General features: G+C 56.7%; 9 protein-coding genes across 9 annotated transcripts; 7 read left to right on the top strand and 2 right to left on the bottom strand.

The window, feature by feature from the left end:
* Positions 1–704: 704 nt before the first annotated feature.
* Positions 705–2,354, bottom strand: N657DRAFT_588442 (glycosyltransferase family 25 protein). The gene is made up of 3 exons (XM_062789843.1): positions 2,078–2,354; positions 1,793–2,013; positions 705–1,723 (listed from the first exon to the last, which is right to left on the bottom strand). Exons 1-3 carry the CDS (start codon positions 2,213–2,215, stop codon positions 895–897), a joined length of 1,188 nt encoding a protein of 395 aa, XP_062650561.1. The 5' UTR covers positions 2,216–2,354; the 3' UTR covers positions 705–894.
* Positions 2,355–2,790: 436 nt separating this feature from the next.
* N657DRAFT_176012 (uncharacterized protein) lies at positions 2,791–3,361 on the top strand. The gene is made up of 2 exons (XM_062786094.1): positions 2,791–3,154; positions 3,213–3,361. The coding sequence occupies exons 1-2, from the start codon at positions 2,941–2,943 to the stop codon at positions 3,320–3,322; spliced, it is 324 nt and encodes a 107-aa protein (XP_062650560.1). The 5' UTR covers positions 2,791–2,940; the 3' UTR covers positions 3,323–3,361.
* Positions 3,362–5,563: 2,202 nt separating this feature from the next.
* On the top strand, positions 5,564–10,213 carry N657DRAFT_588441 (uncharacterized protein; the record flags this gene model as incomplete). Its single annotated transcript, XM_062789842.1, has 5 exons — positions 5,564–5,613; positions 5,809–6,184; positions 6,290–6,895; positions 6,967–9,544; positions 9,619–10,213. 5 exons carry the CDS (start codon positions 5,564–5,566, stop codon positions 9,804–9,806), a joined length of 3,798 nt encoding a protein of 1,265 aa, XP_062650559.1. The 3' UTR covers positions 9,807–10,213.
* A 150-nt stretch (positions 10,214–10,363) lies between these two features.
* Positions 10,364–13,023, top strand: N657DRAFT_588439 (GTP-binding protein lepa). The gene is made up of 3 exons (XM_062789841.1): positions 10,364–10,865; positions 10,967–12,446; positions 12,516–13,023. Exons 1-3 carry the CDS (start codon positions 10,431–10,433, stop codon positions 12,725–12,727), a joined length of 2,127 nt encoding a protein of 708 aa, XP_062650558.1. The 5' UTR covers positions 10,364–10,430; the 3' UTR covers positions 12,728–13,023.
* Positions 13,024–14,390: 1,367 nt separating this feature from the next.
* Positions 14,391–15,794, top strand: N657DRAFT_610808 (glycoside hydrolase family 10 protein). Its single transcript, XM_062790341.1, has 3 exons — positions 14,391–15,071; positions 15,141–15,581; positions 15,661–15,794. The coding sequence occupies exons 1-3, from the start codon at positions 14,625–14,627 to the stop codon at positions 15,754–15,756; spliced, it is 984 nt and encodes a 327-aa protein (XP_062650557.1). The 5' UTR covers positions 14,391–14,624; the 3' UTR covers positions 15,757–15,794.
* Positions 15,739–16,121, top strand: N657DRAFT_175953 (uncharacterized protein). Its single transcript, XM_062786093.1, has one exon. It carries the CDS (start codon positions 15,832–15,834, stop codon positions 16,054–16,056), a length of 225 nt encoding a protein of 74 aa, XP_062650556.1. The 5' UTR covers positions 15,739–15,831; the 3' UTR covers positions 16,057–16,121.
* A 65-nt stretch (positions 16,122–16,186) lies between these two features.
* Positions 16,187–17,421, bottom strand: N657DRAFT_653205 (glycosyltransferase family 32 protein; the record flags this gene model as incomplete). Its single annotated transcript, XM_062794381.1, has 2 exons — positions 16,187–17,045; positions 17,093–17,421. The coding sequence occupies 2 exons, from the start codon at positions 17,419–17,421 to the stop codon at positions 16,187–16,189; spliced, it is 1,188 nt and encodes a 395-aa protein (XP_062650555.1).
* Positions 17,422–17,901: 480 nt separating this feature from the next.
* Positions 17,902–21,771, top strand: N657DRAFT_175938 (uncharacterized protein). The gene is made up of 3 exons (XM_062786092.1): positions 17,902–19,202; positions 19,248–21,493; positions 21,549–21,771. The coding sequence occupies exons 1-3, from the start codon at positions 18,098–18,100 to the stop codon at positions 21,714–21,716; spliced, it is 3,519 nt and encodes a 1,172-aa protein (XP_062650554.1). The 5' UTR covers positions 17,902–18,097; the 3' UTR covers positions 21,717–21,771.
* Positions 21,772–25,642: 3,871 nt separating this feature from the next.
* N657DRAFT_640642 (uncharacterized protein) lies at positions 25,643–26,351 on the top strand. Its single transcript, XM_062792010.1, has one exon. It carries the CDS (start codon positions 25,657–25,659, stop codon positions 25,885–25,887), a length of 231 nt encoding a protein of 76 aa, XP_062650553.1. The 5' UTR covers positions 25,643–25,656; the 3' UTR covers positions 25,888–26,351.
* The last annotated feature ends 67 nt before the right edge of the window (positions 26,352–26,418 follow it).

Here is a 26,418-nt window from a genome sequence, read left to right as displayed (position 1 = left end):
TGCTGTCTTCTGATTGATGGCCCGGGTTCTGTCTCTTCATTGGCCTGCGACTCCGGCAAGTAAATCGAGGGTGTTATGAGATCCCCGAACAGGTTTCCCGCAGGCGCCGAGTGCGTCTCGTTGGTCTCGAAGGCCGGGCTCTCCTCGCCGTAGGCAGCAGACCGTACCACGCAAAAGCGGGGATTTCGAGAGCCCGTGCCTCATCTTTAGGTGAAGTGATCTCGGCTTCCACGACGATGTTGGCAAGCTCTTCAAAGACAGGGTGCTCCCATATCCGCGGGAAATCCTGGTCAGACACACCCTCAAGCGGATCCCCCCGTTTACCTGCCGCTCCTCTAATCTGCTCGATGTTCTCAACGACAGCCAATATGAAGAGGGAGAAAAACTCCTTCACGCATCGGTCAATGGAGGTTTGCCAGTCAAAGTCGACTATGGCAACTGAGGTAGCATTGCCACCACTGAGATTGGTGTTGTGGTTGGCTTCAAATGCTGTTGCATGCCGCGGAGGGGATTTCTTGTGGAATAATCGATGTTAATATTCACGCTCTCGTACTGTTCCTCGCGGGTTCTCGTAGTGTTCAAAAGGCTGGAGAGGCCAGATCTGGAGACTGGGGGTACGGATAGGTACATGTATGGTGATGTAATCACCTAACTTGCAATAGGAGAAAGGTACAAACCAAAGCAAACCCTTGAGTAAGAGCGAGCGAGGTTGTAAGTGTCGGTCATGTTCAATAACTTCACTTTAGCTTCAGTAACCTTCAAACCTAATCTTCTTGCCAATGTCGAGAAGGGCGAAGTTTCCGATGTGCTGAGACCATAGGTCACAATTTGGCAATACTGCCTTTGACTGATTCGGTGAGAGGCCGGGACTGTATACCCAGACCCGACTCTTGATCACACGTGTTCGGTGTCCTCTGCCCATTGCTCCACAGCCTCCTCTCCGGAGATCAAACGCTCCATATTCAACCTAACACTGATCCTCACATAAGGAGTCATCTCCGTCTCTTTGTTCACGAACCCGCCGCCAGGCGCCATGATGTCTGACGCAGCCCCCTTTCCATAATGGTGGCTGAACAGCGGGGGTTGAACCGTCACACACACCGGCGTCTTTATCCTTCCGCTTCCCCATGTGTCCTCGTTCGTGCTTGGATCCATCGGACGGGTATACAAGCCGTCGCACCAGTCGCGCAACATCAGATCCCAGCCCGTCGTCAGTGTCTGCAACCCAAACCGCCACAATAGCTTTCTTGCACCTCGCTGGCTGACGGCGTACGCCTGGGTGCAAGTAGTGCCACTCGATGCGTGAACGACGCGCGTGTAGGGAGGATATTCTTGGGCCAAGTTGTCCTGTAGAGCAAAAGGATGTGCTCTGAGGTGCGACGGCGACGGGACGGTCATGTCGTTCGGAATAATCACTCGCAGTGGGGAAGGTTTGTACGGCTCCGTTGTGGCAGGGAACTCTGTACCGCAATGTCCGAGCCAGAGGACGTCCCAGCCGTCACCATACGGAGTATCGCGGGCCCGTGTCATGAGTGGCAACTGGGTGACCAGGAACTCAGGATGGGGTTTGTCCCGGTACTTCTCTGCTAGAGTGTGCTTATTCGATGGCTGTGTGAACACCATTGCCGCCTGGGCGAATGCTTGCATCTGGAGCTTCAACCGCACGTCCCAGTCGGCGTCATCCTCGAGGATGAGGGCGCTGGTTACGTTCTCTCGGACGATGCTGGGGCCTCCGGGTTAGCGACTGCCGTCACAACCGACGAGCAGCGTTGATCTCCTTCTGTGTACCCACCGTTGCAACACGTTCATATGAGCCCTCCAAGACCCTTTGTTTCCCAAGCCAAAAGCGCCTTGTCGCGTGGTCGGGTCACCCGGCAGGGCATTGTCTGGGACATCCTTTCCCGCAACGCCGTCGACCCATGTGATCTTAAGCTCGCTCAGGGCAGCAGACAGGGTCATGGCATCTCGGCGTTCGGTACGTGTGGAAAGGTTGATGACGAATATGTGCTGGAACTATGTACCAATCAGGGGATTAGCATACTGCCGTCGCTGGGCGAAGATGGCGGTGTCTGCAGACCCCCAAGGTGACATTGAGGATCTCTAGATCTACTCTGTTATGTACGGATGGCCATTTTGGGGCCCTCGGCCACAGAAATAGGGAAGCGACGACGGCGATGACTAGGTAAATAGCCAGGTTCCTGTGGCGGAGGAACATATTGGGGCGGAGGCGGCATTGGCGCTGCGCTTGGAGCAACGCATATGATGGGGTGTCTTGATTTGAATCTTGGATGGTTCAATCGCGAAAAGAAAACGGCAGGTGAAGATTCCCGACAGTCGGGACTCGGGAAGCAGGGCGCGACTTAGAGTTATTATGTTAGGTCGAGGTTCCTCCTGTCTTGGATAAATGCGGGTAAAGATGGGGTTGCTGATCCGTTCCTTGTTCCACACGCAGGTGCAGAGGAAGAAGCCATCTAAACTCCTCTGAACAGCTTGACCTCAGTTTTGCTAGGTGCAATTCGTTCAAGCACTGTAGGAGTGTGTTGCATGAACATTCAGGACTCAACCGAGTGTTGCCATCAAGCCTGAGGTCGCAACGATCCCCATGAGTAGGCCGTGGCTGTATCAAAACTATGGGACAAGCACAAGTAACTACCTCTATCTCCGTTTTCTTGCCTACGTTGGTGTTGTTCTTACCTTATACAGTAAGAAACGCACTTGAATAACTGAATACCTATGATGCTTGGACTATAGTGTATGATATGATAACGAGAACCAAGTTGTGAACTTAAAACAGATTGCATCATATCCTGACACCTAGTTATAGACTTCTTAAATGACGGGAACTTCTGCCGCAACGTTGGAATCTTCGACCCCTATCCTTTTTCAGTGAGAAAAGCTTAGCGCCTCCTCGCGGTTGTACCTCATCTCCATCGTGAGTTCATGATACCGCGACTGCAATCCGAGTTCCTGTCTCTGGTGCCCAACGTGGCACTACTGGTATCTGTCCGATGCTGTGTAACCGCACGCAACGAGATGGAACCGTTTCTTTTCCGCCCTGGGTGCTCTGATTACATCATCCTGGTGCGGCACATGCAGGAGATGCAGGATCGGGGATTAGCGTACCATGCAGGTACCGTGGCGGCGCAGCTCCCAGGTATGTAGAGTACCTTATGTGTTACAAAGGGGTAGGGATCCAATCTGAGGTGCACAAGCTGCTGCAGGTGACGCCTGGTCAATGACGGGGCCTGACATCGAAGCCTTGGATCTGTACAGTCAGTTCGTTCGAATGCCACCGAGAGCTTGGTGCCAAATGAGTTGGTAGAAGGTTGCGCAAACGCGAGTGCACCTCCAGGGATCTGTCAGCCATCTTTGAGAACGACAACTCGGAGGAATCATGGCTCAGTGCCAGAGAAACCGCCATGCAGCCGGATCCAACATGTTCCGAAATCCCGAAGGAAGGCAAGGGTGGTCGGGTTTCGGTTGGAGAAATGGATGATCTGCCGGATAGGTGCTTGAAGCGTTTTGCAGTTCCCAGCAGCACCAATGCCACGAACGCTCCCAATTTACATACCTTACCATACTCCGTCGTCCGGATCTCGGAACGGAAAGTTGGCTTGTTTTGGAGGGGGGGGGGGGAGGGGGTGCACTGACTTTACTTGTCCATTGCAGACATTCGGCTCGGCAAACCAACGGGTTGCCAATGGCTGGCATCTGACTCTACTTGATGAGAGTTGTGCCTCGAGATAACCTGGAACGCTAACACAAGTGCTTGTCGGCTGTCTGGTTTCGGAATGGCCCATTCTCATGTGGAAGGTGTGTCGAGGTGTCATAGACTTCTCAGTGACGGCTTGAAACTCGAAACGAATCGTGTTTGGAACCAAGCACCTGGCGAAGCCCATGTCACCGCGTGCATTGTGCAGGACAACTGCCAATAATGATATCACCGAGAACGCCTGTTTCGGCAGACAGTTTGGAGGCGCGGGTTGTTGCACATCCGCATCTGGTCGATTCCGTCAACAGAATGCTGCCCTGAACCCGAATCTTCTCAGCCCGCCCCCCCGAGAACTTTTGTGGGTTTGTAATGTTCGTACGAACCCGTACTTTTATAACTCGAAACCCTGACACTGCATTGTGCCCCGCTCCCGAGATCCTCGAAGAGTACAGCTGCCACCCCGATGTATTTGTTAATCGCTAGTGGGGATTGTCACCTCTGTTAGGAAGCGCTAGGGTTAACGTTCACCTTGCAGAATCTCCTGTGAATATATCGAGGACCCGCACGCATCTTTGCAGCAGGCATGGTCGATTTGGGATACGGCGGTTCCCGCTGGCTACCATGGTACGGAGTACCCCCAGGTAGCCACTACGCAACGCCCTACCCATCCATCTTGTGTGTCTCTGGCGTATGACGAAGAGAAAAGAACAACCTGGGAAAGGGCTTTTGAAGTACCAGACATTATTGAACCGGAACGGACACCCGTTTTCGGGAATTATTGTTTACACCCAAGATCCGATGGTACTCAATATCCGGGCAGCAATATGTATGGTACATGGACTAACATTGAAGCGATGAAAGTTACGGAGGTACAGATTACGCGTCGACCCACCAATGTTGTGGGGCTCATCGATTTCGAACACAATTCATGAAGAACCTTGACGCTTCCTTTGCTTCATCAGAAATCGGGGGTATCCGATTAAAGATGCCTCGCGCTTGGACGTATAATAAACCTTACCAATCCTCAACATAATATAAATCTGTGGTTACCAGTTCAATGCGCATATTGTGTCCTCGAGGATGACAGTGCCAACGACGCACACATCTTGATGACACCATAGCACAGACACAGACCTTCGCAGCGTACAGCAGCTGGCTACAACTGACTCAAAAGAAACCGGCGCACTGGGCCCAAGCCTCCCTCTTCTGCTCGGCCCCTTTCCCATGCCCCTTTTGATAGACCGAGAAAAGCCCCTGTCGGTCCACAGCACGACATCAGTTGACCAATCGACCCGGCACTTTTCCTGACATTAAAAAAGTCAACGTTATGTGCCATCATCATCGAATCGAATCGTCCGCCGTGGTAACCCGAGTTGCACCCCTCCCTGTTCACCGTAGTTCCTCGGTGAGGCCGACATTTGAGGCATCAACCTATCACTTTCTTGACTGGCAGGCTGGCCATCCCGATCATTGCACTGGCGCCGGTCCTGCGACTACGAAGACGCTTGTCTAGGCGGTGGAGCAATTATTGGAGGAGACGATAAATTGAGGCCGAGCTAGCGGCTGCAGCGCAGGGCACCGGCCAACAGCAGGCCCGGAGCGATCATCACACACCACTGGTGACTGCTCGGCTGATTGCCCCGACTCCCTGCGCCCGCCGTCACACGAACCCACGCACCCACGCACCCACGCACCCACGCACCCACGCACCATTTGGCTGGCTGTCTCGGTTTTTCCCCTGGGGGGCGTTCCTGTCTCAATCCGGCTGGCTGCTTCTCTGGTGACCCTGAACAGGCCAAGGGCACCGCACCAGTTCAATTGGAGCCGCCCCCTCCGGGGGACACTCCCGCAATGTCCTCGTTCCGCCCCGCCGTTACACCTACGACCTCATCATACCCATTGTCCGACGACATCTTCTGGAGCACGCCGCCGCCGCCCCAAAACACATTTGTTGGCGCCGGGTTCTACACATCGCCGTCTCCACGATCCCGCCGCCCTGACAACAGCCGAGACGAGGGCAACCCGGCCTTGAGGAGCCACTTCCCCGACTACGACGCGATCGACAGCGGTCCCCACCGCCCTGGAGCCCAAGACAGGCCCTCGGCCCCCGCCTCCCATTACGTTGGACCACCAGCCGGACCGTACTTGACCTTCCCCTCCAACCCGCCGCGGTCCTCGTCCCTTGCCGCCAGCAACCCCCCACGTACATCGTCACTCTTGCCGCCCGCGAGAATTGCGGTAGATCCGGGCTCACCACAGGTCACCGACCCCCTCCTCCGGGAAACCTTTAATGACCCCCGACCGGCGCCCCCGGTCCCCGATTCGGTCAAAGAAGGTGAACCGAGACACAAAAGGGGGCATTCGCGGTCGGGAAGCGCTGGCGGCCTGAGCGACACTCTGCGCAACCTTAACCGCTGGTCGGCTTCGACAACATCGAGCCGAGCATCCCACCTCGCCGACTTTACTCGCCGCGTAAGTGCCGAGATCCTGGGGGTAGCGCTCAACTCGTCGCCGGGGAGGAGACTACACAGGCGCAGACCGTCGACGTCAGAGAGTTCACCGCGATCGTCGACTCAGTCCAGAACCGGGACCGAACTGGCCGCAATAACAACCATCCCACCGCTCCAAAGTTTGCCGCGCATCTCGACCGGACCCTCTCTGGCGCATGAAGTCTTGGAATCCAATGTGCTAAGCCGGTTTTCGGAAACTGAACAAGCTCGACCTCGCCCGCAACTATCTGGAGATATCGAGAGGTCTTGGGATGGTCGACCGGGACGGGAGGAACAAGGAGAAGCATCGCAGCAGGTCAATCTCGCCGAACCGCCGCACTTGCCAGGTATGATCACACACGAGCCCACCATGCCATACACGCAAAATGGCCAGGCTAGGGGCCACTCGCGCAGCCGATCCACCGGGGCGAAGGGCAGCGCAGACACCACCGTATCCACAAGAAGCCGGGATAAGGACCGCGACCGGGATAGGGAGCGCGAACGCCAGAGCAAGCCCCCATCTCAGAAGGCAATGCTATCAAAAGCCCTTCAAAAGGCAAACACGGCAGTTCAGTTGGACAATGCGCAAAATTTTGAGGGTGCTCGGAGGGCCTATGCCGAGGCCTGTGCTGTGCTCCAGCAGGTACTGTTGCGTACCTCTGGGGAAGAGGACCGGCGAAAGCTCGAGGCCATCGTAAGTCTGCGTAACTTGACATCCTGTACCCCGTGTAGCATTGCGTTCTGACATGTACCCGCCTGCCGCAGCACGAAACCTACTTGGGCCGAGTCATGGAACTTGACGAGCAGCTTGTTGATATAGAGCCCGAAGGGAAAGCGCTGCCCCAACGTCCGGAAAGCGACGCGCTGAGCGCGCAGATAGCAGTCAACGAATACTCGGGACCATTGACAGGTGTGCAAGAGCGTCGCCAGGATGAGTTTGACACGCAGCACAATCACTATGCTCAGGAGTTAGCCAAAAACGCTGCCGCGTCCCAAGCATCACCACTTCTCACAGCGCAAGCCTCTAATAGGGATGAATCTTCATCCTATCTGACCCAACAGTACTCGTTGCAGTCGGCCTTCTCGAGGGCGAGGTACAACGACGGGTCGACATTACGGCCCCCCACAATGGATAACACCTATATGCCGCCACCCTTGTCTCCCCGAAGAGCGCTATCGCCTGCCAGACGCTCTTCTTCCCCGCCTATCCATGAGAGCCCGCAGCGGCCCCCTCCCGATATCCCCGTCTCCAACGGCAAGCTGGCACCACATACGGCGCACTCGGGCCATCAGCGTGTCAATAGCCATGAGTCTGTCTCGTGGCTCGACCCAATTGACGAATCAGAGCGGTCCGACACGGCATCGGTGCACTCGCGGTCGTCCTCGAGGATCAGGAGAAAGCATATCCGAGCTGCAAGCGGGGCTACCGAAGCCGAGTTTGATGCTGCTCTGGACGATGCGATTGAAGCTGCATATGACGATGGATACGAGCCGGAGCCGGAGCCGGAATACCTTGGACACCGTTACCGCGACACCCCAGAGGACTCGGTCGCAAAAACGCTACGACGGGTTGAGATGGCTAGGGAATTGGTTAGAGAATCCGAGAGAGAGGCACTCGAGCTGGCCAACGAGAGGGAGAAGAGGCTACGACTTCAGCAGGAGTTGGAGGACGAGGAATATCGGAGGCAAGAGGGAATGGGCGAGGACTTCTTCGACGGCGCTGACTCGGAAGAGGAGGAGCGCCTCTTGGAGGAGATGACGAAGGGCGGTGCCATCGAGGACTTCGCACTCGGCGGCTTGTCAAGACGACCGGTCCCGCGGGAGTCTGACTCGAGCGGGATGACTGGACGAACCTGGCACAGTTCCATGGGCTCCAACCCACCGACCGGCACGACCCTCCTCACCCCGGTCAGCGAGGACAACGTTCTTCCCGGGCCCACGGGTCCATTACCGGCCCTACCACCTCACGCCACTGCGCAAATGCCTCCGCAACCGCAGTCTGCGGGCTCTCAGAGCTTGGGGCAGAGTGTCCGAAATCGTCGTCTTTCCGGACAGAACGCCAAAGAACTCAAAATTGAGACCACCAAGCTGGCCCCGACAGCGCCGGCAACGGCCGGGCCATCCATCCCAGGCCATACCAAAGCGGGCAATTACATTGTACAGCAACGCCAGGCCCTCTCAGCGGGCACAAACCGCACCACTGGTCCATTCTCGGCGAGGCCAGGCCCGTCGCCTGTTCCAAAGCCGCTGGAAGAGGAACCGGAAGACGAGTCGGTACCGCCAATCCCTCCTCAAGATGACTACCCGCGTGTTGGCACCCCATCTGTCATCCGCCCAAATCTTCGAAAGAACTACTCGTCGTCCAGCCTAAAGAGCCTCAAGACGCGGAACCTGTCTATCTCGCACCTGGAAGAATCATCAGATCTCTCGCCCAGCACACCGTTCAGCAACCAATTTGGAGCCCGCCTCCCCGCCGTCCCGTCCCTGCCCGCGGGCGTCGTCAAGGACCGCGCAAACAGCGCCACCGCCCAGGGGCTTCACCTCTTCGAAAGCCACTTCCACGCGCCCGAAACCCCCGGCTCGCCCAACTCAACGACGCCAGACGCCCCCGCGCCGCTCGAGCCCTGCCCCAACGACGTCATGCTCCGGCCGTTCTGGCTCATGCGCGCCCTCTACCAAACCCTCTGCCACCCGCGCGGCGGCTACCTCAGCAACAAGCTGTTTGTCCCGCGCGACGTGTGGCGCGTCAAGGGCGTCAAGCTGCGCAACGTCGAGGACAAGATTGCTAACTGCGACCTGCTCACGGCCGCGCTGCAGAAGCTGGCGAGGGTGGATAACTGCGACGCCGACGCCGTGCTCGAGGAGATGCAGGCGCTGGAGGGCGTGCTGGAGCAGGTACAGGCGACGCTGGCGAGGAAGTTGGGGAGCGAGGTCGGCGTGCAGGGCGCCGGGGTCATGTTCAAGGATGCTGTTGTTGTGGGGGTTGGGGCGGATGCCGCGGATGCGGCGTCTATGCCGAGGTCTGCGAGCGTCGCTGGGAAGGGGAGTAGTTTCTCGTGGCGGAGGCTGAGGAGCAAGAATAGCTCGGCCAATTTGCCAGCGTTGGCGACGGCATATGGTGGGAAGGGAGGGAGTGGCGGTGCTGCGGGTGTCGGTGGCGGGGCCAGCTCGACGAATGTGGGTGATGGTGCCGGCAAGGATACGGTGTTGCCGAGCTTGCCCATGACGAGTCATCCGACCAGCAGGCCGACCAAGAGGGATGTGGGCAGCGTGTCATTTGCGGGTCCCAACGCGAATTATATGTCTTCGCTGGCGAAGCTGTTTGATGCCGCGCAGACAGTGGGTGAGTTCCTTCCATGATCCTGAACCTGCTCCGGAAAAGATGACCCCAGAGAGCCTGACGATTGCTTTTTTCAGATCAAATCGCCCGGCAGGTGGATGACCCCGGCCTGCGGCACGCCGACAAGACGCAGGTCGGCCTCGAGCTGTGCACGCGGCATGCGGCCGAATTCTTTGCCTTTTATATATGCCGGTTCGTGCTATCAGACTTGACGATGTTGTTGGACAAGTTCATCAAGCGCGGGACCGAATGGGTGATCACGTAACGCCGGCTCCCCTGATCGATGACATTCTATAATACGGCGGTTCCAGTTATGGCAGCGCTGGATGCAACAGTGTGGTAGATGGTGTCAATGATGGAGACTGGTTAGAGAAGTGTCTAGCATGCGATTCAAGGCGGCGTGGTGACCGGCATGAGCAACGCACCGTCACGCAGATATGGATGATCAAGCATGGGGTTCCTGTATAATGCATTGATGGAGAAGAGGATTGTGTCATGATGAGAAGGATGCACAATGGTTGGGAAGTTGGAAGAGAACGCCCTCCGACTTGAACGCTTGGGATTTTGTTCATTGCTGGAGCTTGGAGAGGTGTCTAGACAGACCATCATTGCTCGAAGTAGCTGTATATAGTTTCAGCACTGTCTATATCCAGCATGGTACACCATTTCGACCCCATGCCCGTTCTCAAGGCTACTAGTACCTCAATGGCTCCATCTCAAGTCTCCTGTTGTCCGATAAGATAATGAAAGTCCGTGGTTCCACGTGCTTGGCGTTGTCGTACCCCAATTTTGCGTACTTGGAAGCCGAATAGCGACAACCCGCCCATACCACGGCGACCACACGCCTCTGTCGCTAGCACACATTGCATGATTTGCGAGCGCCAATTGGATGCGTGGCGTGCCGGGTCGCGAGACGCGAATGGGACCATGGCTGCGGCGTCTGTGTCAGGCGCCGCCTCGGAGCCGGATGGGAGCACATGGAATCCTTCGGACCGGGGGTAGCATCACGCATTGCGTCGCCAGAAATACGCCCTGCCGGTCATATTCGACCCGGATGCCGGCCGTCAGACATGCTCCCGTCATTTCGATTCTTCCGCGAACAGTAACAATCTCACAATGCCGCCACGCCAGTTCCTCAGCCAAGGACGGCCCCGAGCAGCGCCGCGCCGCCGAGCTCGAAGAGCGCATCGCCGCCATCCCCATCGAGCGCTACCGCAACTTCTGCATCGTCGCCCACATCGACCACGGCAAGAGCACCCTGTCCGACCGCCTGCTTGAGCACACGGGCACCATCTCGGCGAGCGATGCCAACAAGCAGATCCTCGTGCGTTCTCTTCCAACCCGTTTCCCCCCCCTTCTTCCCCCACCAGCCTCCTCCCCCCTCCGCGCAAAAATTACCGCAAAAACTAACATACAGACCGCCAGGATAAGCTCGACGTCGAGCGCGAGCGCGGCATCACCGTCAAGGCCCAGACCTGCACAATGATCTACCGCCACCCGACCACCAAGCTCGACTACCTCCTGCACCTGGTCGACACGCCTGGCCACGTCGACTTCCGCGCCGAGGTCACGCGCTCATACGCCTCGTGCGGCGGCGCCCTGCTGCTTGTCGACGCTTCGCAGGGCGTGCAGGCGCAGACCGTCGCCAACTTCTATTTGGCGTTCGCCCAGGGCCTGACGCTGGTGCCGGTGGTGAATAAAATCGACTTGCCGACGGCCGACGTCGAGCGCGCGCTGGAGCAGCTTGAGAGTGTTTTTGAGCTGGACACGTCCATCGCGGTGCGGGTGAGCGCCAAGACGGGGCAGGGGGTTGGGGAGATTCTGCCGGCTGTTATTGAGCATGTGCCGGCGCCCAAGGGAGATACGGCGAAGCCGTTGAGGATGCTGCTGGTCGATTCGTGGTATGATACCTTCAAGGGGGTGGTGTTGTTGGTGAGGGTGTTTGACGGGACCGTGCGGGCGGGGGATAAGTTGGTTAGTTTGGGCACGGGGAACGAGTACACCGTTGGGGAGGTGGGCATTCAGTATCCGAATGCGGTGCCGCAGAAGGTCTTGAGGGCCGGGCAGGTCGGGTATGTGTATTTCAACCCTGGGATGAAACAGATTCAGGATGCCAAGATTGGGGATACCTTTACTACGGTTGGGTCTGAGGGCGTCGTGGAGCCGTACCCCGGGTTCGAGGAGCCCAAGCCGATGGTGTTTGTGGCGGCGTTTCCGACCGACCAGAGCGACTATCACAAGCTGGAGGACAGCATTGGGCAGCTGGTGCTCAACGACCGCAGCATAACGCTGAAGAAGGACTTTTCGGAGGCGCTCGGGGCCGGGTGGCGGTTGGGGTTCCTGGGGAGTCTGCACTGCTCCGTTTTTCAGGACCGGTTACGCCAGGAGCACGGGGCGGACATCATCATCACGGAGCCGGCCGTGCCGACAAAGATTGTCTGGTCCAACGGCGGCCCGGAGACCATCATCACCAACCCGGCCGAGTTCCCGGACAACGAAGACGTCCGCATGCGCAAGGCCACCATCTACGAGCCCTTTGTCCTTGCCACCATCACCCTGCCTGACGAGTACCTCGGCCGGGTCATCGAGATCTGCGAGAATGCCCGCGGCATACAAAAGAGCATCGAGTTCTTCCACGCCACCCAGGTCATCCTCAAGTACGAGGTGCCGATGTCGAGCCTGGTGGACGACCTGTTTGGCAAACTGAAGGGCGCCACCAAGGGGTATGCCACGCTCGACTACGAGGACGCTGGCTGGCGGCCGAGCAGTCTGGTCAAGATGAACCTGCTGGTTAACAAGAAGCCCGTCGACGCGATCGCGCGCGTGGTGCATTCCAGCCAGGTGGACCGGCTGGGCAGGCAGTGGGTGACCAAGTTCAAGGAGCATGTGGAGCGGCAGATGTTCGGTGCGTATCTGTTTCTTTCTATCTCCTCAGCCCTATCCGCCGGAGTGTATAATGCTGACTGCTTTGCAGAGGTCGTCATTCAAGCCGCCGCCGGCAAGCGCATCGTTGCGCGTGAGACGATTAAGCCTTTCCGAAAGGACGTGCTCGCCAAATTGCACGCCAGTGATATTTCCCGCCGCCGGAAGCTGTTGGAGAAACAGAAGGCTGGTCGGAAGCGGCTGAGGGCGGTCGGAAACGTTGTCATTGAGCAAGCGGCGTTCCAGAAGTTCTTGTCGAAGTGAGGGCTGCTGGGTAAGTGGTATTAGTGTTGTTGTACTGTTACATGTATTCTTGTGAGATGCATAGCTGGCGTTGGGGCGGTGTACGAACAATAGAGGCAACGAATGCTGGTGTTCGGAAGGTTTTCTGTCGGATACCATGATTTGATAGTTAATCGGAAGGGGTTGCCTTATTGTTGATTCATCGCGAGCGTCAGTCGTGTGCAAGTAAGAGGGGCGCCTGCCTATTCGATGAGTTTGAGCTTGAAGGATGGATTGAGTCTTAGGTATTCAAACATCAGCTTTAATCGATGCTTTCCCGAAGAAGAGAAATGGCGCAACTGCGGAAACATCCTGTTGTCAAGTCCGTACTGGGGCCAGGCTGGACTATCCGGCTGACAAAACAAGGTCCGTCTTGTGCCATTGAAGCCTCTTCAGGACTTGAAACTGGTCGTTCAGGTTCTGACCAGTGACCGAGTGACGTGGGCTATCTGGCGGAGAAGGGCCTGAATAATACGGACCCGGGAGACCGGATGGAGAGATGGTACGAAAACATTTGGCCACCTGTTTGATGGGCATCGTCTCTGGACATCGTGGGGTAAGAGCCTGAACGGGGATAGCCGGTGTTCTTGCTTTCTGTCTCTGACAGGACGTGGCCATAAGTGGCGAGACAATGTCATCAACCAGCCAAACAAACGGTTGCCTTGCTCCACGAGCCCCCTTTCTCCCCGTTCCTTGTTGTCACCCCCTGCCATGCTGTACTGCATCAGACCGGAGTGGATCAAGGAAATGTGAAGTCAACGAATATCTGACATAGCTAATGAAAACCATTGCTGTCCTGAAAGAGCCGGTTCGATTTGCATGTTACATAGCACACGGCTTGGAGGACATGCAAAGGAGGAGGGTCTGCCAGACTGCATGCCCAAGACGTTAGTGTGTTAATGTTGAATTCCATATCTCGTTGCTGGTCATTGAAGACGCCTTGCGGATTCCTCAAGTCCTCATTCTGCGTCTCGACAATATCGGGAGAGAATACTGTATCTCATCCCAATATAGATCCCATGTATGAAGAGACTGGCTCAGCTGAGCATTCCAATCTGCGAGCACTCGCCCCGTCCCACAGCTGCCGGTTGAAGTCCTTGTTTACGCCCGAATAGCATATGCAACCAACCAGGTCGACACGCCAAGGAGAAGGCTGTCGAGTACCACGCGGCTCTTACTACCGCCCCAATGGTGATGGCTCCAGAGCCTCCGTCAGGCATATAGGATGCACTCAAGAAACGTCCGACAGGTGTTTTATTCTTCCACCAATAGGTTGGTCTCGGACATTTTCTTTGGGGAAGTTATTGGGGCGCTTGCTTGTGATACATGGGATGCTATGTGATTGTGTAGGGATGAAGGTGTTAGAGGCAGATATTATAGGGATCTGGCAAAAAGGGGCTGCCCGTTTAACCGTTACCGCCGACGGCGCGGCTAAAGCTGAAATCTGGAGAGCATAACGCCTGATATGTTGACGTGACATCACGTCGCGGGGGTGCCGCCCTCATCTGCCGGAGCTTTACTGGTTTGGGCCTGTTTCTAGAATTCCGAGTCGTCGTTCAAGTGAAAAGTGAGTAGCAGAATCATCAGGGGAACAGAGCAAGCGGCAAGGCCTTGACCGGGCACCTGGTCACGTTTGAGTCTGTGAATACTCTAGAGCTAAGATACTGGACGCGAGATGGCAAGCTTGAATTGGGAGCTGACTGAAGCGGTTAGATATTTGGATAAAGACTAGAGCCGGGGAAGTGAGCTCTTGCGTGGGAAGCTGCGTGTATAAATGGACGTCCCCCGTCCTTAGGTCGGCAGTTGTGTTTTGGACAAGCCGCGGAATCCTCCAATTCCCATCTCAGCATCTCAGATATACTCTGCTTCGTACTTCAAGATGAAAGCCAGCTTCATGCTTCTTCTCGCTCCGCTCGTCGTCTCGGCAGCGCCCGCCCTCGACTCGCGCCAGGCGGCCCAGAGCGTCGACAAGTTGTTCAAGGCCAAGGGTAAGGAGTACTTTGGCACCTGCACCGACCAGGGCCGGCTCACGTCGGGCAAGAACGCGGCTATCATCGAGGCCAACTTCGGCCAGGTGACGCCCGAGAACAGCATGAAGTGGGCGAGCATCAACCCGTCCAAGGGCACCTACAACTGGGGCCAGGCCGATTATCTGGTCAACTGGGCAACGCAGCGCAACAAGACGATCCGCGGCCACACTTTTGTCTGGCACTCGCAGCTCGCCAGCTGGGTCAACTCCATCAGCGACCGCAACACCCTGACCCAGGCCATCCAGAACCACATCACGACCGTCATGACACGGTACAAGGGCAAGATCCACCACTATGTACGCCCCCCCTTTCTCTTGTAATTACCCCTCCCAACTGAAGAAGCAGCTGCTGACCCCAAGCATCAGGACGTGATCAACGAGATGTTCAACGAAGACGGCTCTCTTCGCAGCAGCGTCTTCTCGAGGGTCCTGGGCGAGGACTTTGTGGGCATCGCCTTCCGGGCAGCGCGGGCGGCGGACCCCAGCGCCAAGCTGTATATCAACGACTACAACCTCGACAGCCCCAACGCGGCCAAGGTGACGCGCGGCATGGTCGACCACGTCAAGAAATGGCTGGCCGCCGGCATCCCCATCGACGGCATCGGCACCCAGGGCCACCTGCAGTCCGGCGGCGGCAACGGGCTCGCCCAGGCCATCAAGACGCTCGCCGCCTCGGGCGTCAAGGAGGTGGCCGTGACGGAGCTGGATATCCAGAACAGCAATACAAACGACTATGTCGCTGTGACCCGTGGCTGCTTGGAGGAGCCCAAGTGTGTGGGCATCACCGTCTGGGGTGTCCGGGACCCTGTGAGTCTTTTTTCCCTTTAGTTCTGTTCAGACGTGAAGAAGATTCGCCAGGATGGAGAAGCTAACCTTGGCTGGACAGGACTCGTGGCGTCCGCAGGGCAACCCGCTGCTCTTTGACAGCAATTTCAACCCCAAGGCCAACTACAACGCAATAGTCCAGCTCCTGTCGCAGTAAAATGGTCACGAGCCGGCGCGACGAAGCATCAGAGGGGGCGGGGGGGGGGCGGGGGGGGGTGTGTGGGCTAGCTGTATGTCAACTTCGAGGACCTTGACTGACCTGGCGCGCCAGCGGCTCCATGAACGGATTCCTGTCTTTGTATCTACCAACTTATCCAAACCAAGACCGAACCGGCAGGTGCCTTTGCCGACCTTGTCCTGTATCTTATTATGTGTCGTAATTTTCGTTATGCATACGGAGGCGGATAGCGCTACCGACCTCGGCGTCCGTCGGGCGCCGACCAGCAGCGGACCCTAGTGAGAACATATGTCTGCTTTTAAAAGACCTGATCCATGAAACCAGCCTCCAGCATGATTATTAGACTGTCATATAATCCAAAACCCAAACCCAGAAACGCCGTCTATGCCCCACAGAAATCGCTTTGCTCTCAAAGCGCTTCTTCCTTCGAGATGATGCCCGCCTGGACGGCATGCGAAACCGCCGGAAACACGGCCCTCGCATAGTTGCTCTGCCGGGCCAGGACGTACTGGAGCGTGATGTTGCCGTCCCAGCCTTGGATCTGGTCGGCGTAGTCGTCAAATGCATGCAGCACGTACGTGGCCGAGAAGTCTATCTCCCAGCTCTCGACGCGGCCCTTCTTCTCGCGCTCGGCCAGCCACGCCAGCGCGTCCTGGCACGTGTTTCTCAGCTCGCTGGGAAGCATCGCCGCCGCCGCGCCCTCATGCCGGTCCAGCACCGCCGCGCTGCTCGTCCGTTTTGTCTCGATGTGCGGCTGGAACAGCCGCACCTGGTCCTCGAGCTCCCATGACGCCGGCGCGAACGCGCGCGGGTGCACGATGAGCACCTCGCCGGGCACCGCGTGCAGTCGGAAGGCCAGATCTGTCAGAATGTCGACCGAGATGGCCCACACGCCGTTGTAGAAGGCGTCCATGGCGGTGAAGAAAATCTCGGCCAGGTTCGAGTGCGGCCGCGACAACCACACGCCCGTGTTGACGAAGCCCGTGTATTTTGTCCGCATGGCCACGGCGCGGCCCACCACGTTGGCGAAGCCCGCGTTGCGCAACGGCGCGATGTCGCGGAGCGGGATGGCGTCTACGTCGAGGTAGATGCCGCCGTAGGTGCGCAGGGCGTCGGCGCGGATGAAGTCGGATTTGGCGCCGAAGGTGTCGATGTCGACGCCCTGCGTCGTCAAGCGCGGGTTGTCGATGAAGTTTGGCATCACGCCGGGGAGGTTGAGCACGCGCTTGGTCCAGAGGTCGCAGAGGTCTTTGCGCGCTCCCAGAGGTCTGGGGAGGCGTCGGTGTGGAAGTAGATGCGGTCGGGGCGGAAGAACAGGTGGGCAGAGTAGACGCTGACGAAGACCTTGAAGCTGAGCGAGAAGACTGGGGGATTGGCAAGCAGCCAGATGTAGTGCACGAGGTTAGGGATCGGAGCGTCGGCGGCGCGGAGAGAGGTCGGGTCGAGGTTCGCGAGGCTGTCGCAGGCGCTGGCGAGCGGAGCGGCAGGGAATTGCTGGAGATTCGGGGGCTGTCGCCGCCAAGGCACCACGGAGCTGAGGTCGATCAGGGTCGTGAAGACGAGGGCGACAGTCATGACGCCGAGGACTGTCCACGCGTGTCGACGCCAGCCACCCCGGCTGAGGCTGGCCGTCAATAGATGCATCGTCAGTCGTCCAGAGAGGGCAAATGAAGGTTGCAAACCTAATTTTCGAAGCGTTGCTAGATGTCGCGTGTCGGCTTGATGGAACTCGACAAAGGGCGGTCCCTTGAAGACGGTTCAACGGTGGAGTTCATTTAAGGTTAGTTCGTGCGCACTGCCGATGTCCGCTCAGCCCCAGATTTCGCATCGCCTCCTTTTCCGGCGAATATCGCACATCCATTTCTCGAACCAACTAACAAGCCATGGATGGCAGAACGTCATCTCGTTGGATGTCTTTTCGCCCCCATCTCATATTGCCTAAAGCGCGCCAACATACAATGGATGTTAGATCAGGGATCTCCAGGCAACCACTTCAACCCTGAAAGGTGCGTGTGGGGCCACTCGCGGGCCAATCATGCCGGCAGCTTCTGCGGCACCTACTGTATGTCAGCCTGAAACCTGCACCGTTCGCCGAATCAACGGTTTCCACTTCTGATCCCCCGCATCACAAGTGCAGCTTGCGCCGCCACAACATGCTTGGCTACCGTGGGCTCTCACGTCAGCTATCAAACTGCGATACAGGTAATCCGTACAAGAGCTGCGCTTTTGACAGCCAAGCCAGCCATACCATGGAGCTGATCGCACCGCATGTCGCCGCGAGGCATCCACCGCGTGGCTTGTGTCTTGCTATTTTCCCGCCATGACTTATTACAGGTTAAACGACATGGACAGCGACATGAACAAGGCCAAGCGCAGCTTGTACGATGAGGCATTGGCCTGCTTCCACAAGGAGGCCGCTGAGCAGCACTCGAGCCCCAAGGACCTGGAGTTGTTGGCCGAGTTCCTCCGGGAGAGAGCCACGCCCGGGCAAACAAAGCAGGCCGCCGAGGTATTGCAGTCGGACGCGGGCAAGAAATGGGGAGGCCGCAAAATCGGCGACGTCGAAATCCCAGAGTCTTGGATTGCCAACATCATGGCCAATATCGAGATCTTTGTGGCTGCCGGCGACTTCGTCACCAAGGATGCCCCCGAGAGCGTCGGGATGGCCTGGTACGCCGTCAAGCTCACCCTGACCGCCATCCACGGCAACTATGATCTGTACACATTCTTCGGCTCCGGACTGAGCGACATTAGCGAGATCATGATCATTGTGCGGCACTACGACCGCCTCTACGACGAGAGGTCAAAGCCGCACTGGAAACCTAGCCCTCTGGTAGAGAAACTCTTCCAGGACGTCATCAGAGCCTACGCCGATGTCCTGCATTTCTCCTTCGCCGTCAAACGTCACCTGACGGCTGGTGCGCTAACAAAAATCAAACATGGCTTCAAGGATTTCTTTGGCCTCTCTAAGGCCAAGTTCGAAGAGAAATTGAATACTGTCGCCGCTCAGAAGAAGAAGATTTTGGAGGAGAGCCAAGGCGCCTTCCAGGACAAGACCCTCACGCAGCTTCAGGGCGTGTCGACCGTCTTGGCCGGCATCGAGGGGACTGTCCAGCACATCCGCAACTTTCAGGAAACGCAGCAAAAGTTGCACGAGGACGCCATGGTCAAGTTTGATGCCTTGCTAAAGGGCCTCGACGACATTAAGGCTTCCACCAAGCGCAAGACACAGTGGGATTATGCTGTGCAGGATTTTCAGAGTTTCCAAGACGTGCTCAGCCCCCTCCAGGGTTCCTTCAAGGTTCTCGGAGACACTATTGATGCAGTATACCCCGGCACCTGCCAGTGGATTTTCGAGGAACGAGCGTACAGGCAGTGGGCGGACGCCGCGGGCAACGTCGTGCTTTGCATCACCGGACCAGAAGGTAAGCCACTGATTCCGCTCATCTGACTTCACTGACGCTTCTCAGGATCTGGAAAGTCGTATGTGGTGGCTTCCATCGCAAACCGTATCACACAGGTGGCGGACCCCTACAAAGTCCTGTTGTATGTCACATGCGGCGGCTCAACGGGTGGACTCGGCAACAGTCAGTCATACACGGCGGACAGCATTTGCCGAACAATTTTGAGCCAACTGTACGACTTAGCTGCCCAGGGCGAAGACAGCGTGGGCCTCCTCGAGGCTTGCAATGCAGTCTTCAAGAGGGCGAAAGCAAAGTCTCTCTCCATCCCCAACTACATGCGAACCGACAACGACGGCTTGCCAGAATTTGCTGACGGTTTCTCTCGAATCGCCGCTCTCCTCAAGAAAAATGTGGTGCTTGTGCTGGATGGGCTAGACAAAAATACTCTGGACGACAAGAACCGGGAAGAACTTGCGCGGAAGATCCGGGGCCTCATGGCAGCAGTCTCTGACGGAGCAGGCATTCGCCTTCATATACTCATCGGATATTCTTGGTCCGTCCGCTTGTTTGACGACGTCAACCTGCCTCCCGAATCGTACATCGAGTACATCGACGTGCAGCACCACAACCGGGGAGACATCGAGCTCATTCTCTCGGATGCGCTTAAAGATGTCCCCGGGCTGTCACAGGCGGAACAGGAGACTGCCAAGGCTGCGATCCTCGAGAAGGCCCGCTCTCGTTTTCTCTACGTCCAGGACACCGCGATTCCCTTCATGCGCGAGCCATTCCAGAGACCGCTGTCCAAGCGACTCGAGGGCTTGCCAGACGGGGCAAGCGACGTATACGCCAAGGCCTTGCGTAGCATGAGCCCCAATTATCTGGAACTTCTCCGCACCGCCCTTACCTGGACTCTCCTTTGTCCTGACTTCCCTGGCTATCCGCATGCCAGGGAGATAATGGACGCCTTCCAAGGGACCTACGATTACCCTTCGGAGACGGAGGAAGGAGATATTGCGGATTTTGATGCCGGATTTCCGCTCACCAATCGCCTCGAGCTTGAGCAACTTCGTGGTGCAAGCGAGCCGTTCCTGACGCTCTTTCCGGAAGAGGATGGCAGAGTCTGGGTATGGGAGTCCGACGCCGCGGCGTTGTCTGAATACTTCATCAAGTCTGGTGCCGACGCCCATGAGGAACCGGAGCACCATGAGCTGCTCTGCGCTCGCTGCGGATCTGCCCGCTCTCTAGCCAAAAACCTGTACATTGACCCAAAGAAGGTTCATCTCCAGATGGCCTTGACCTGCCTGCGTCACTTGAACAATCCTTTGTTCCAACGAAGAGCGCGATTGGCCGCCGTGGGCAGACGGCATGAGCGAGGCTCGGGCGCCGAGAACTCCCTTGATGGCACGCGAGGGGACGAAGAAGGCGATACAGAGCCTACAGGTCCCGCAACTCCGACGGATCCTGTGGATACAGATGACCGGAACGCTAATGCGCTGGACGCCTACCTCCAAGAAGCTCAGGACGGCTACCAAACTGAGGATTCCATCGATGACGAGGACATTACCAAGCCTCAAATACACGACCAAGCCATGTTCGATACCGAAAGCGACTCCGACGATGAAGAGACGGGTGAAGGCGCCACCCGCGTGCGATACGAAATCCAATACTGGCCATGGCATATGCGGAAGGCTGAAGAGCTCTGGCCGGCAGAAGAAAGGGAGGAGAACAGCGAGTGGGCAGCCCTGATGGTCGAGCTCGACAAGCTCGTTTTCGATACTCCCAGAATATTCTCTGCGTGGCAAGCCATGCACCCCGACAAGAAGAACGAGGAGAATCTGTTCGCGGTCGCCAATGGGCCGCACAAGCCGCTGCATGTGGCTGCGTATCTCGGCCTTTCCAGCTGGGTCAAGCACCTACTTGACCGCGGGGAGGAGTTGAACGGGCTGTCAGCGGGGTACAGCCCGCTGCAAGCTGCGGCATGTTCGGGAGGGCCGCTGGACACCATGAAGTTGCTCCTGGAGAAAGGGGCCGACGTCAACGCCGAGAACAACGCCGGCCGCAACTCGTTTCATCTCTTTTTAATGCGCTTCGACATCACGCTTGAAGGAGCAAAGCTACTTCTAGAACATGGTGCTGACGCTCGTGCCAGCTGCTCTCTGGTGCATTACAGCGTGATGCAGTACTTCGCCAGCCGTGGAAAAGATCCGGAAATTTTGGAGCTGTTGCTGGCTCACGGGGCAGACATCAATGCAGTTCACCCCAATAGCGTTTCAAACCTCCCAGCTCTGCATCTTTTGCTCCTCAGGCGAGAGGTACCACTGCCGTTATTGGAGGCTTTTATCAAGCACAATGCCGACACAAACGCAGAGAACGCCGTTTCCGCAAGAGCTTTGCAGATCGTCGTTTCTATGGACGGCCGGCTCGAGAGCCTCAGAATTATTCTGCAGTCTGAGGTGCTCGAGATTGACGACCCCGACCTTCACGGCACAACGGCTGTCCACGAAGCAGCTTTTTTTGGTCATGCCAAATGCGTAGCAGCCTTGCTAGAAAAGGGAGCTGACCCGGACCTCGCCGACAAGTTGAATAGAACGGCGCTGCATACTGCTGCAAGGAAGGGCCTCGTCGAGGTTGTCAGAGTACTCCTTCAGCACGCCAAGCAGATCAACCACCTTGACCATGCCGACTGGACTCCGCTGTTCTGCGCCTGTCTCAGTAAGGAAGAAGATGCGGCGTTACTCATCCTCGATGCCTTGATCAAGCGCGAGCTTCCGCTGTCAGAAATCAACAAGCTCACGCGGTCCGGCCGCACCGTCCTCCGCCAGGCCGCTGACCACGGCTTCGACAAGGTTCTCACCCAACTCATCCAGCTCGCCGCCGAGCGCAACGATGCGGCCAGCCTCGCCATCAACGCCCGAGACACCAAGAAAGGCATGACCGCGCTCCACCGCGCAGCCATGAACGGCCACACCGCCTGCGTGCAGGCCCTCCTCGCCTCAGGCGCCGACCCTTCCCTCCTCGACAACCAATCCCGCCGTCCCCTGGCGCTCGCCTACGAACAGTGGTCCATCGCCACCAAAACCTCTTCCTACGAAGACATCGTCTCCATCCTCATCACCGCAAATCCGTCCGCAGCCGCCTCCGACCCGGACCTGGTTGCAGTGTGCGCCGCCAACGGCAGCGTGCGACTCCTCACCCAGCTCTGGTGCCTCAACGCTCCGCTCAACCGCCCGGACCGTTTCGGCTGGACGCCGCTCGACCTGGCGCGGCATTTTTCCCGCAAGGAGGCCGAGGCCTTCCTCAAGCAGCAGGCTGCCTGGGCGAATCTCCTCCCGAGTAGGTGGGAGGCCAAGTTCCCGGGTACCACACCCCTCGGGGCGGCGAGTGTGTGCGAAGGCGGGAAAAAGATCCTGCACACTTCGGGCAAGAGGGTGTGTGTCTCAGCTGATCGGCCGCTACCCGCCGGGTTGGAGGAGTATTATTTTGAGGTCACCCTGCTCGATGTGCATGACGACGACAGGGGGAAACAAGGCCACCGGCCGGACAGTAGCAAGGACAAGGACAAGGACACGGAGTGGAAGGAGATGGCGATCGGATTCTGCACGCTCGGCGGCGCGGCGCTCGAGTTCCCCGGCTGGTGGGCCGCGTCCGACTCCAAAACGTCGGCGAGGTCGTGGGGGTATCACTCGGACACGGGCGACCTGTACTCGTCGGTTACTGAGGAGGAGGATGCGGTGGTGGATAGGGTTTATGAAGAGGAAAGGTACAAGGTTGGGGACACAGTTGGGTGCGGGGTGGATTTGTTGAAGGGGGAGATTTGGTTTACTAAGAACGGGGTCAGGTTGGATAGGGTGTGTAAGGGAGTTGAGGGTAGGCTGTTCCCCGTTGTTGGGCTGCATGAGGAGGTGTGTTTTGTGACAAATTTTGGGAGGGAGGGTGATGGCAAGTTCAGGTATAAGCCTGAACTTGGGGGCAAGGGGGTGGAGGAGGAGCAAAAGGACGGGACGATGGTGAAGTTCGTAGTACTTGGTGGGAAGGGGGAGAATGGGGAGAAGGCTGGGGTGACGGTCACGAGTGAGGAGGTGGTCGTTGAGGTGAACTGAGGATGTTGCGATGATGCACATGTGGTGTTTCTAAATTGGACAACGCCAGGCGCTTTCTTTGACATGACGAGGGGTGCATATTTGCCCACTGTATCTAAGGTTTGCAGGAGCTAGGGAAATCGAATCCTCAAGTCACAGCCCACAAGAATGGGGATGTGTGATGGGGACTTGAGGACCACGGGTCTATGCCAAAGAACGCATCAGCAGACCGTCAGCTTTTCACAACCCAATAGATACAGGAAACAACACTTGGTAAAGGATATGAATTCCGTGCTTTGAGCATCCGCCCCTATAATTTTACTTTTACGTGGGGGAGCTGGAACCGACACACGGAACTTGCGTGGCCCGTGGACGAAGAACGCACCACAGTAGGAAGGTTCCAGACCAGGTATCATGCATGAGCACGTCAGCCGGGGTGCCGACATGGAGTCGCGGCGGACTCTGGCGTATCCCACCACAATGCCCGACACCAAACTGCAGAACGTTGCCCAAATCCCATGCTTGATGCAGGCAACGGGTCCAGCGGCCCCAGGACGTGATTGGGCCGGTATATTTCACCGGAATGCACCCGCATGCTCGTCACTTCTCCAGGTCCCACAGCTCGTCACGTACATATTGGTGCACACCCATGCTAGGTAGGTCCCAACTACTGGGACGACAAAAATACTATTGGCAGTATTTGGAATTCAGGTGTGATATTGATACCTGGAGGCCCAGGAGCGCATGTGTCTCCCAGGGATCGATCCGGCACCGAACAATCCCGCGATCGACTGTCCACCTACCGCATGATTCCTATCTTGCCTATTGAAGCCAGGTAGACGCATTCTGGTGCAGCCTGCAGCCTGTTTAGACCTGGTTGGACAACCAGGATAGAGGCTGCCACACTCACGGCCCCGTTATCATGCACCGGATGCAGTTCCGTCGATGATGGAAGCTTCGAGGTCCCAGGATGGTGGGTGGGAAATAACTTGCCAAACTACGCAAGCAAGCTCGGTATCCTCGGGGTCAATCTGAAGGCCGTCGCATTTTAGACATTCAAGTCCACGATCAAACATCATCCCAAGTCAGCGTAACTCTGTTTCTGCTTTGAAGTTTGAATCGCCCAATCTCTCATACCTACCTAGCTAAGGTAATGAAGGGACCATCGCTTCTACAACAACGTGGGCGATTGCCGACTGATTACATCCGAGCCATCGTGTTGCTGACACCGACTGAAATTCAAGGTGCCGCAGATTCTACGGCTGGTTCTTCAAGGTGACTCGGACTAACGGACACAGATAGCTACTGAGAGGGACAGCACGCAAACACCAATACAACAGTCAACCACGAAAATAACAGAAGATAACGTTACTCGTTTCTCGAAGCAATTTCGATCCACCATCGGTGCCCATGGCAGACAAACCCTGCGCCCACTTCTCCAAACACAGCTGCATGACACTGGTGGTAAAGGATGGAGACCTCTGTGACACGTGCAAAAAGAGTGGGTGTTGATACAATACGTTCTCGAGGCGTTGGTGCCGGGCCCACCTAGACGCCGGGACCTGGGCCGAGGTTTGGGTCACAGTCTGGAAAGGCCGCACCGAAGAACCAGTCTCACGATCTCGGAGCGCTGGAAGGTTCGAGATCTCCAACTCCTTTTTAAGTACGGTAACACCAAGACGATGTCAAGTCAGGTCATGTCAGCTGATCAGAATTCCACAGCCTCTCCACAGGTGTGCTGCATGTCGGTATCCATGTCTTGCGCCATTTCATGGGTCTACGGATCTAACCATGGACAAGATTTATATTCGTCATTTCCTTGGCGTTCTTGTATGGTCTAGAAGAGTGAGTATCATTGTCGACTTAGCCGTACATGGAATCTTGAGGGAGAGAATCTTGCCGAACTTCTCGCACTCCTCCTGGACGCGAGGGACAAGGATTACCTTGCCCGCGGCAGTGCTCTTGTTATCTTGAATTGTTAATGCAGGTGCCGAGTCTGCGATCGACGCCGTTTCCGCCTCATGTCATCCAAGACAGCAGTCATTGGATGGTCAACAAATGGGCAACGTGGAAGTCAACGGTGGCTTCCAGATGCGACCCCCAGCTGGCCCCGGATTAGGTTGACTCGGACTTGACACATCAAATGCGCGTTCCTGGTACAATAGACATGCCCGGTACACTGCCGGTCCGAACAACCTGCCGAATACCGCCATCGCTGCAGCAGCCACAGACCGATCCGTCATATGACATGCACCCAACAGGAGCCTAATATTGCTAGACGGGACTGTCGTTGTCCGAAGCAATGGACAGCTCCGGCCTGCTGCCATCGTACGAGGATGCCACAACATCACCAGACTGGTTGGACCTTGTCGCGCCCTACATCCCAATACAGCAGTATGCGAGCCTCTGCGTTGTGTCGAAGCGCTTCTACCACCAGTTCGCGCGGCGCCTCTGGAATGACCCCATCACTGTTATCTGCCTGCTCAAACCCAGTCCTGGTTGGTATTCCTGACTTCACTCATTCCATCGTAGGTTCGCGGCTAGGGCTCAGTGGAACGAGCCGCAAGACCCTCAACAGACGGGCTTCAGTTATTAGCGCTCCAATGTTGCCGCTGCAGGGGCCCTGAGGTCAGCTTTGTGACATAACTCTGTTCTTTCTCGCTTATTTCTTTTTCTGGTTACCTCACGAATAACCTCACTTCCACAACTTGTGACTTTCCAGGGTCTAGAATGCAAAGACGGTATTCGACGGCAAGGCATTGTGAGCACTAGCGTCAGACCAGGAGATGATGTCGCAAGCTTGAAGTCGGACTCATATTATGCAGCTCGGGATCACTCAACCAGTACTTGAGTTAACAGGACTATTGGTGGGATTCGGGGTTAATTGAAGAAGTCCCAAGATACTCGGTATCAGCGGTCGATGTTTTGAGATTTGTCTATGGTTTTCAGTCGAGACTCTTAGGTTTGATCCTGCTCTGCAAACGCAGCAGGAACGTAATGAACTGTTAACATTGACAACAGGATCATGTTAAGTCGGGAAGGAACAAATGCTATCTCAAAGCAATTGGAAATTCAGCTAGCAAATTGTCCGGTCAACAGAAGGCATAACTATGTCATAGTCATTAAACAGCTACCTGTAACTATCTCGGGTCGGTTGG

Source organism: Parathielavia appendiculata, assembly GCF_033297405.1.
Source record: "Parathielavia appendiculata strain CBS 731.68 unplaced genomic scaffold N657scaffold_2, whole genome shotgun sequence".
Taxonomy (NCBI): domain Eukaryota; kingdom Fungi; phylum Ascomycota; class Sordariomycetes; order Sordariales; family Chaetomiaceae; genus Parathielavia; species Parathielavia appendiculata.
The sequence above is the reverse complement of the archived record's forward strand: the minus strand, read 5'-3'. Positions and strand labels throughout refer to the sequence as shown.